An 11,390-nucleotide genomic window follows, 5' to 3' on the forward strand; every position below is an offset into this window, starting at 1 on the left:
GTTAAATCATGAGAATTAGAGAGCAAAAAAATTACATAGACCAGTGAAAAATGTACAACAACCTGTCAAGTCTGATGGGACATACGCAGATTGTTAGAGATCTAGACATACTAATAAGAAAAGTACAGAAGTCCAAGACATACTTCCACACTTTCCGTCATTCACAAATGAGACTGACCAATGAATTCATTTAAAACTAAAAAAGTGAAAGAAATGTGACTCAAAAATATTTCTAGAGCTAATTTATACGAATGTATTCATTCATATAAGCCGCCTCTCTCACCAGTTCATTTCAGTTCAATTCAAACTGATTTATTAAGTGCTTTTAACTCCAGACATTTTTCACAAAGCAGCTAAACACAACACAAGGAGAATAGTATGATCAGTGGTATCAAAAGCTGTACTAAGGTCAAGCAACATAAGCAAGGAGACACAATCCTGATCAGAATGTAGTAGGACTAGGTGAGCAGTGATTGACGGTTATGCTCACCTATCAGCGAGGAGTTTTCCCCATTTAAACACTAACTGGTTGTAGCTTGGGATGTGTCACGTCTGAGCTTGTTGTTTTGAGCGAATGGTTTCACTGGCATGGGGTGTAACATTTTTCTGACGTGCTGATACGTGTGTGCTTCCCCGTATCCCAGTGTGTTGGCGGTTTATATGAATGCGGTGAGCCTGTGCCTATAAAAGGATTATATACAGATATACCTGGGGTGATATCCTTTTTCGGTAAGGGTTTAGTATGCAACTATGACTGGGGAGTGGGCAATGTATGATTGTTAGTAATATTTTGTTTGTTTGTATTTGCTTATTCTAAACTCTTGGAGAACTAACATGGTGCTCCGTATGAGCTTTGTCTCCCTCCTTGAATGGATTGAGTTTTTGTTTTCTTTTCTTTTGTTCTCCTTTCTTTTTGTTTCTCTGAGTGTAATTATCATCCTTTGAATCTATCTGATGTAATTCCTTATTTTATGTTAATCTATTTTTGAGTTTATTGTATTTGGCGATTATTGCGACCTGCATGTGTGACCAACTGTTCAATCATTGCAATACTACACTGTTACTGCTCATTGTTGCTTGCTTCTGTGAGAAGGAGCTTATTGCAACCAGTTATTTGGTCATTTTAATATTTTATGATCCAGTTATTTGTCAGGTTATTTACTTGTTTCTGATTTACTGCAGTGTGGCTGTGTGATCTGAGTGCACGGTGGTGTGTGTGTGTGCTCTTGTAAAACCAAGCTAGGTGATTGTTCCTTCTGTTGGGAGCCTCAACCCTGTGAGTTGGTATTTATGATTGTTTTGTTTGGTTTATTTTTCCTTAAGTTATATAAGTGTCAGTATTTGTATGAATTTACTTTCTTGTGTTTGTAATTCCATTTGTGTTATTTGAAGTAGTGCTGCCAGTGGCTTAATTTAATGCTATTTAAGTGATTTTAGAGTGTCTAGTGTAACACTCCTGTCACTCTCAGGTTGAGGTATGCTGGACCAGTATCTAGGTTGCGAGGAGCAGTAATGAAACTCACACAGACCACCAAATGTGTTTGAACTGCCGGCTTATATTGACAAAAAGTGAGTAATTGTAAGTTGTCACTTTGCACAAAAAAAGAAAAAAGAAAAGAAAAGAAATTACAATCACAATATGAAAGAATGAGAAAAAAATAAAGAAAGAAAGAACTATATCAAATGTTTGATTATCCACTTCTTTTTCCTATAGATTTTCTTCTATTTGCACTAATTTAACTAGCTTTGTTCACCTAGTTGTTTTATCCTATTTAGTTTAGATCTAATAACAGTTTATTATGTTCGCTTTTAGGCCTAATCAATTTGAGTTTGTTTTTTCCTTATATATATTCGGTGGTTTCCACTACACAGTATTACTCAGACTGCTTCAAAGTAACATTTTTTGTTTGACACAAAAGAATACATCACTAAAACTCAACATTCAAGGGAAAAAAATTTTGCCTTTATAAACCACTGGAAAGTATCTAGGTTATTCTAACTTCTCTTGGAGGTTAGGTGGGTTGAAAAAGAACCAATTATGCTCAGAGCTAAAATGAAAGTAAATCATACTTAAACCTAACTTTGTTTATATACACAAGCGATTAGGAAATGAAAACTCATACTGTATGTTCATTGGTATGAGTGAGCTCACCTGAAAAAAATTCAGTGATAATCTTTCTGTTTCAGTGGATGGGTGCATCATACTGAACTACACAAGAAATTTCAGTCTGAGCTGTATTTAACTTTGCAGCTTTACAGAAATCCAGATCTAGACACTTTGAGAAGCCATGATTCAGTTTATCCCTCTCAGAGAATGAAGCTCTACTCATTCAAATTTTTACATAACTTTACATAAGCATGATTAGATCAGGAGAATTAGAGAAAAAAAATTACATAGACCAGTGAAAAATGTAGAATAACCTGTTAAGTCTGACGGGACATACGCAGACTGTTAGAGATCTAGACATACTAGTAAGACAAGTACAGAAGTCCAAGACATACTTTCACACTGTCTGTCATTCACAAATGAGACTGACCAATGAATTCATTTTAAACTAAAAAAGTGAAAGAAATTTGACTCAAGAATATTTCTAGAGCTAATTTATACGAATGTATTCATTTATACAAGCCGCTTCTCTCACCAGTTCATTTCAGTTCAATTCAAATTGATTTATTAAGTGCTTTTAACTACAGACATTTTCACAAAGCTGCTAAACACAAATTCAGACACCTAAGGAAGCACTCCCTGTCTTGAAAGATATATGTTTGATTGTTTGTTTGGTACGTTGTTTTTAATGGGGGTATCAAGTCAGTTTTGCCTTCACCTAGTCATTATAAGTTAAAGACGTGGGTAGGGGAACTAGTTCTAGATCAGTACGGGAAGAAATCTCTCATCAGGGCGTGTAACAGATGACACAGGTAGGGGAGGTCACAGTCTACATGTGCTTGGAATATAAATGGAAGTCTAGTACATTTAGAGACACAGGACATCAGGAGACAGAAAACTACCTGAAACCAGAAGAGACACACGATCATGGAGATTAATTTGTGGAAAGTTGTGTGTGTTGTATGTGCTCTACTCCTTAATGCTACAGGTATGTGTAAAGGAAGTGCTGGTTCTGATAAATATTCCATTAAATCTTTGTATTGGAACTTTTTCAAAAATGTTCATTTATTTATACAAATTAGTCTGTATCTAATTATACACTGATAACTTTGCATACTTAATAAAAAAAATCTAGTCATGATAGATACTTTACAGAGCAGTTAGTTGGAAATCACTTTTTATTGTTTAATCAAGAAAATACAGCATACTTTTTGATGCCATTTTTCATAAAATATATCTAATATAAATCCAAGAATAAACAATATTCCTCTGTAATATCCTTTTAATTAGAATTTAAGAGTGAACTTGTAAAATGTCATGAATGCAGATCATCTAGAGATACAGATTTTGAATTCCGAAAAGAGAAAAAAATGATTTTGAGGAAGATGGTTTAAAAAATATAAAATAGTTTAATCTCTTTCCACTTTAGTTAACCCTCCTGAAAGTTTCAGTCCTAACCCTAACCCTATTCCATCTTCTAATTTGTATGCCTACACTGCAAAAAGTATCATCTTAGCAAGTGAAAATTTCAATAGATATTGACAGATGATGATGCTTCTAAATGCTTAAAATTAGCAACATTACTTGCTAATAGAACAAGGATATTTCAATTTTGAAATGAGTAAAACAATGTCTAGAAATAGTTTTAATTGTCATATATTTGGTTAATTGTAATCTTGAAACTTTCAGACATTTCAGACATTTGATCTTGCTGTGATCTTGACCCTTCATCTGCTGGTTACAGTGATCCTTCAAACATTCAGAACCCCATTCTTGAGATGTCTTTCTAATGAGAATCTCAGACAGAAACACTGAAAACATAATGCCTGTACCATGTAGGTGCAGAGCCATGTTAATAATAAAAAAACCTTGATATGACGAAAATTGTCATTTCTACCAGTAGTGACTTATGACCCTTTAATCTGGCTTTACTCTGCCAAAACAAGGTGGAAACCTTATTATTTATGTAAAGTACTTTGGAAGCACTAAGAACAGAATTCTTATTGCCTTTGTATTCTTATTGCCTCAGTATTGCCTTTCTCTTTATAGTTGTTATTCTCTGTATGCCTGCATATTGTCTCTTTGTATTAATTTTTACATATTTAACCCAAAATACAAGTAGTTGGTTATATAATTTAAATGGAACAGTAATTAAAATAATTATTTTAATAATAATAATAAAATAATAAAATAAAATAATAATTTGTTTTACTCATTGACAAAGACTTTAGGAACTGTGGCAAATGATAAACTGTAAAAATAACATTGAAAATGTGTTTTAAATTGATTATACTTTTCTCATTATGTCAGTGACATTGCACTATATTCTTTACACATTAATGATGCTGGTTCATTTACCACCATTAACTATTACTAAAGTCTTTTTTTTTGTTGTATTAGTATTATGAAAATGCATGTTCAAATTTGTTGTCAGACATTTCATTGTCTTGGCTGAAGCAATAACATCCTCAGTCTTAAGAGAATCTTGCTAATACAGGGTTCTCTGAACTTATTTTAATTATATTGTGCATGTTGGCTTATGCTGTATTTAGCATCCAAAAGCTACACTGGAGAAACTCTCTGACGTTGTTGATATAGCATTGAGCATTGTGCTTCTCTCTTCCTTTTCCATTAGGCTCACATGCCCAGCTGGCTGGTAAGTTCTTGATTCAAACAACATGACAACTGTGTTTTATTTTTAAAACAGAGGTTACATTGCAAGATTTACCAGTTTGTGAAGTAACAATAATAACATGGTGTCCAAATGAACCCAAACATCAACTAGGTATTAAGCTTAAAGTTAATTATCCAAGTGAAAGAGTCAGTGTTTACTGTACAATGCTGATACATACACAACATTCGTACATGGTCAGATTAAAACTTTCACAATTTTATATATATTGCCAGTCTTAGTGTTTTAACTCTGTTTAACTCTGTGTTCTCTGTTTAACTCTCAAGTAAGTTAAATGAACAATGCATACCTGTAATGTTCACAGCACAAAACAAACACTGATTCAAAACTGTGAATCATTTACAAGACAGATTATGGGAAAGCACCACATACCACTGTATTTGCGCTCATCTGGACCATAACCACCCCAAAGATCATATGCATGCTAGCTGAATATCTGATTTAAAAAAAAAAAAAAACCACAAAAACAAATGTCAAAATATTCTGTGAAATACATGATTTTGATCTATTCTTTAACTCACCTGACTTGCTTTCCCTCACTTTCTCTCTGGTAGAGAAGAGGACCAGAGGAGGGCTGAAAAATTATTTCAACTCTCAGCAAGCATTCAGTGATAGCAAAACCCTCTTTTGCCAGATTTTCAATTCAGTTCAATTCAATTTTATTTGTATAGCACTTAACAATGGACATTGTCACAAAGCAGCTTTATAGAAATATATATATTCAGAGTATAAATTTTAAATTAATTAATGAGGAAGAACCCTTGAGAGGAACCAGTCTCATAAGGGAATCCGTCTTCATCTGGGTGACAGTGTCATTATAAATAATTCCCTTCTATAACTGTATACTATATGGTCAAAAAGTGCAATTGTTTAACCATGAAAATTCATTATAGTTTTCACATGAAGTCTATTTTGTGATCAACTCTTCACTGATGGAGACTTGAATGCAAAACTGTTTGTCGGAATTGCAGTCCAAAAGCTATCATAGCAATTATAGTCCTAAGCCATCATAGCAAACCTGTTCATATCAATTGAAGTCCAAAGTCTTCTTCATGGTATCTAAATGGTACCATCCACAGTAATCTCATGTAACTTTAGGCTGTCCATGTGGGGACATCCTCAGCAGCAGTGAATCGTTTCCAAGTGATGAGAAATCCTACCAGAAGTAGGGCATCAGGATGGATCAGGCAGGTCCAGAGAGCAGAAGGGGTGAGGATCACTGGCGTCTCAGGAGTAGCATGTGTAGCTCGACAGAGAGACAGAGAGAGGGAGAGAGAGAGAGATTGTTAGGTATGCTAATTGTCACATAATGGTTAAAGAATATATACATTGTGTGTAGAGTGCAAGCAGGGACTCTGGCAAGACTAGCTATGACAGCATAACTAAAAGGGAGAGCCAGAAGCCAACACAGACATGAGGGCACCCTGGGACATAAAGCAGCCAGCCACTCCACTGTCAACAAACCTGAGTGAATGCGTGGGAATGGTGGGCTGACAGCATCCAAACATCCCAGTTCACCACTACACTCTATGCCCATGAACCCTCCAGATCTGATGCTCTACCTAAGAAAAAACTATTCACAAAAGGCTTGACTAAACAAATATGTTTTCAGCCTAGAATTAAACACTGAGACTGTCTGAGTCCCGAACACTAATTGGAAGGCTGTTCTATAACTGTGGGTCTTTGTAAGAGAAAGCTCTGTCCCCTGCTGTAGCCTTCACTATTCGAGGTACCAACAAGTAGCCTGCACCTTTTGATCAAGGTAGGCGTGGTGGATCATAAAAGACCAAAAGTTTGCTCAGGTACTGCGGTGCGAGACCTTTCAGTGCTTTATAGGTCAATAGTAATATTTTATAATCAATGCAAAATTTGATTGAGAACCAATGTAGGGTGGATAAGATAGGGGTGATGTGGTCATATCTTCTGGTTCTAGTAAGAACTCTGGCCACTGCATTCTGGACTAACTGGAGGTTGTTTATGCACCTACTGGAACAGCCAGACAGTAAGGTGTTACAATAATCCAACCTAGAGGTAACAAAAGCATGAACAAATTTTTCCGCATCGTGTAGTGACATTATATTTCTTATCTTAGCAATATTTCTGAGATGAAAGAAGGCTATCCTAGTAATATTATCTACATGAGCTTCAAATGAAAGACTGGAGTCAATAATCACGCCAAGGTCTTTTACTGCTACACATGAAGAAAGAGAAATGCCATCCAGAGATACTGTGTAATCAAAAAGGTTATTTCTAGCTGCATGTGGTCCTAGTACAAGTACGTCTGTCTTGTCAGAATTAAGTAGAAGGAAGTTAATAAGCATCCAGTGTTTAATGTTCTTTACACATTCCTCAACTTTGTTAAGCTGGTGTCTCTCATCTGGCTTTGCTGAAATACACAACTGTGTGTCATCAGCATAACACTGGAAGCTAATACCATGTTTAATTTTACCCAGAAGTAGCACATATAAACAGAACCTTGCTGAACACCAAACTTTACCTTAGTATGCATAGAGAAGTCACCATTTACATCTACAAACTGATGACGATCAGTCAAATAAGACCTGAGCCAGGAGAGGGCCCAATAGTATGACCAATGGTATCAAAAGCTGCACTAAGGTCAAGCAACACAAGCAAGGAGACACAACCCTGATCAGAAGCCAGTAGTAGGTCATTTACCACTTTAACCAATGCTGGCTTGGTGCTATGACGAGGCCTAAATCCTGAGTGATACATTTGAATGTTATTCCTATGCAGTTATGAGCATAACTGCTCTGCTACAAACTTTTCTAGGATCTTGGAGATAAAGGGGAGGTTTGATATAGGTCTATAGTTGGACAACTGACAGGGGTCGAGGTCAGGTTTTTTAATCAGGGGTTTGATAACTGCTAGTTTAAAAGATTTAGGTACATAGCCAAAGCTAAGGGAAGAACTGATTATTTTTAGAAGAGTTTTGATTGCTTCTGGAATTATCTGTTGATGATTTTGATGAGGAAATTAATGAAATTAGTTCAGTCTCTCGAAGGGGAGTAAAACATTCTAATTGCTGATCTGTTATGGTCATATTATTATCTACACAGTTAGTTATCAAATTGGCAAATTGATAAGTTTATTATTAATTAGAACATTATTACTTTATTTTTCATATATGATTTTCTCATAATTCATTTATTTTTGCTTTCTGATTTTTTTTTTCACAATTAATTTATTTTCACATTAATTAAGTTAATTTTTCACATGTGGGTTTATTTATCATGTCATTTATTTATCACACAATGTTACTTGTTTTTCCTTAAATTCACTGAATTTGAAATGCACCATCACAAGTTTTCCACATGTGATTACATACTACTCATATAATCACATGTGAAACTTACAGTATGTGAAGTGTATATTCGGCTATGTATGTATGTATTTATGTGTTCCAGAAATCATAGTCGTTGACTAAAGCTATGGTTACACAAAGAGGAAACGTGTTCCACATAAGAGACACAGACAAAAGTCAAAACCAGAAAAACACTAAGTAGAAAGTTGGAAACTTGGAAAACAAGACAATAATATGGCTTAGTAATAAATGAAAAGAATAAGCACAGATGGGTATAGAGTATATGCACAAAGGATTGAATACAAAATAGACACGGGTGAAAATAATGCAGTAAATATGCCAATAAAATAAGCCAATAATAAGATGGGGTCGAGGTTATATCAAAACAAAGCCTATAACGCTGTTGCCATATGAGCAAATAAATAAATAAATAAAAACTGTGTTCACACAAGTGTGATACTTCAAATGTTTTAGATTTAATTGTATCAAAGGAACTTATTGTATGAATGCAGTAACAATGTGGTGACTATATTGTAATAATACTGTAAAATATACAGTATCTTTAACTTTTCTGTAAAACAAAATACTAACCAGAAGTATTCAGCTGAAACAGTGAAGGAATCTTGTCTTGCCAATTTTTTCCATAATTTTGTCATCCTAAGTTGTAAAAAAGCATAGCTTCAATTATTTTACCAAGCAGGTCAGTGCAACAAGTTTCAACTGGAAGTAAAGCTAGGTATTTTAGCCTAGCTAGGTAGCTAATGTTTGCTAGTCAGCCTGATATTTTAAACAGATAACCCACATAGCTTGCTTTTGTTCTTGTTTTGCTTCTATGGACACACCGTACTTTTGACAAATTTAGTGTTAAGATGTATATTTGACAAGAAAAAAACCTAATATAACTGTACAACACAGGCGATTGCTTTAAGATTTCATGGGAAGTCCAGGCTCTCTTTGTTTAAAAGCTTTACAAAATGTAATGACAACTAATATCCGTGTCTGAAAATAGTATCATCAAAATAAAATTTCTTGCACTTTACAATCCAGTGTCTACTGTGTAAAGTAATAATGGCTGTTCTTCTTAAAGAATAGTAAAATTCCAGTTAGAATGAGGATTTTGTGCTTTTATGACCTTCCTCTTTTCTACCAGTGTGTGGTCGGCCTCCACTGAACACCAAGATTGTGGGTGGTGAAGATGCTGCTCCTGGGTCCTGGCCTTGGCAGGTCAGCATTCAGTCAGGAGGCAGCCATTTCTGTGGTGGCAGCCTGATCAATGAGAACTGGGTCTTATCGGCTGCTCACTGTTTCCCAAGGTATATTGAGAGTTATGCTTGAGAAAGTCTAAAATAACCACACAATAATAATGTATGTATTTGCATTTTCATAGTGCACAACACATAAGGTATTCCACTGTTTAGTGTAAGCAGGTTATTACTGTTTATTGTAAGTATAAAACATAAGGAAATAAGGGATGGGGAGTGACAAATGACATTGTAATATCAGTCTCAATATCTCTTCCTTTCATTTTCAGCATTACTGCACCTGAAATCACAATCTATCTAGGAATGGAAAGTCTGGAGGGGACTAACCCTAATATGCAGAAAACAGGCACTAGTAGCATTATTAATCACCAAGAGTATAACTCTGAGACCAATGACAATGATATTGCACTAGTCCAGCTCTCCTCTTCAGTTAATTTCACCAATTATGTCATGCCAGTGTGCCTCGCAGCAAGCAACAGTTCTTTTCCTGGTGGTACTAATGTCTGGGTCACAGGATGGGGTAAAATTGCATCCAGCGGTAAATATTGCCACACGCAGTGGATTACATGTTTAATTCAATGTAACTAGTTGATTTGAAAAAATAATCTGTAAAGAAATGAACCATTCCTTGCTTTGGAATATAGTCTGATTGTCTTGGCCTGTGTTTTTTGTTGCTAGTAGCTGGTCAGACCAAGGTAGATTTTTCAGCAGGGTTCATTATGCAAATCCATGTTGGTAAAACTTAATCATGGGTCTTCACAGTTAATCTGCCGTCCCCTAAAACCCTGCAGGAGGTGCAGGTGCCGATTGTCAGTAACAGTGACTGTGCAAAAGCATATGGATCTGGTTCTATCACAGACAATATGATGTGTGCTGGCTTAACTCAAGGAGGAAAAGACTCATGCCAGGTAAGAAATCTATCATATTAATACCTGCCATATTAATTTGGTACAGTGTCTTGTTTTAAGAATATGAGACATGCAGCTAATAGCTTGTTGTCCATGCAGGGTGATTCTGGAGGTCCACTGGTGGTCAACATCAATGGAACATGGGTTCAGGCTGGGATTGTGAGCTTTGGCAATGGCTGCGCTTTACCTAAGATTCCTGGTGTGTACACCAGAGTGTCTCAGTACCAAGACTGGATTAACAGCAAGATCAGCAACAATCAACCTGCATTTGTTACATCAAAAAGCAATCGTGACTCCCCCAGCCTCTTCTATCTGTTCCTTTCTTTCTCCGTAATCCCCATCCTCCCCTCCCTCTCTATATTCTAGTGATGATAGATTATACACACAAGCACAAATGAAAGGAGTAAGCTAACATCACAGTATTTTATCTATGTCTTGCAGAAAATCCATACTTAGCATTTAGCTAAAACCTAAAACTTTAGTTTAAAGATCCACAAACAAAAGGAGAGAGCTAACATTACTGTATTCTAGCTATTTTATCTGTCATACAGTACATAAAGAAGAATACTTAGCTTTTATCTGTAGCTTTTACTTACCTTATGTACTTACCTCGAGTACCTTTTTTTTGGTATAGTCTATAGAGAGAAAGCCGAGTTGGCTATCTGCAGAATGTTGCTCCAGTCTGTTCTCTTGTACCCCCTGTCCATGTTGCAAGACTATATGTACCTGAAAGTCTTTGTGACAAATTAAAAGTAAGACAACAAAAAGTGTCTTAGTAAATTATTGGGCCGCCAAGAGCCATGAGAGCAACTTCAATGCACCTTGGCAAAGATACTACAAGTTACTGGACTGTACTGGATGGAAGAAGATCATTCTTTCCTCTGTTAGAGTGTTAATCATTGTGGTGGAGGGTGCTGTCTAATTTGTCACTTGTATGACTATATATATATATATATATATATATATATATATATATATATATATATATATATATATGTGTGTGTGTGTGTGTGTGGTAATGTATAATTATAACTGATTCCTCTTTCATCTGTACTTTACTCAAAATAAAATATAAATTATCCATAATTTTTTAACATGA

At 35.4% G+C, this 11,390-nt stretch overlaps 1 protein-coding gene across 1 annotated transcript in view; it reads left to right on the forward strand.

The window, feature by feature from the left end:
• LOC113528198 (transmembrane protease serine 9) overlaps nucleotides 1-11,226 on the forward strand; it is a 30,669-nt gene extending 19,443 nt beyond the window's left edge. The window contains exons 13-18 of the mRNA XM_053239399.1: nucleotides 645-669; nucleotides 4,743-4,763; nucleotides 9,272-9,434; nucleotides 9,653-9,921; nucleotides 10,146-10,291; nucleotides 10,391-11,226. Coding sequence (XP_053095374.1) covers nucleotides 645-669; nucleotides 4,743-4,763; nucleotides 9,272-9,434; nucleotides 9,653-9,921; nucleotides 10,146-10,291; nucleotides 10,391-10,657 — 891 coding nt within the window. The 3' untranslated portion in view covers nucleotides 10,658-11,226. The remainder of the gene's footprint in view (nucleotides 1-644; nucleotides 670-4,742; nucleotides 4,764-9,271; nucleotides 9,435-9,652; nucleotides 9,922-10,145; nucleotides 10,292-10,390) is intronic.
• The last annotated feature ends 164 nt before the right edge of the window (nucleotides 11,227-11,390 follow it).

The sequence above is a fragment of the Pangasianodon hypophthalmus genome, chromosome 13 (genome assembly GCF_027358585.1).
Source record: "Pangasianodon hypophthalmus isolate fPanHyp1 chromosome 13, fPanHyp1.pri, whole genome shotgun sequence".
Lineage (NCBI taxonomy): Eukaryota > Metazoa > Chordata > Actinopteri > Siluriformes > Pangasiidae > Pangasianodon > Pangasianodon hypophthalmus.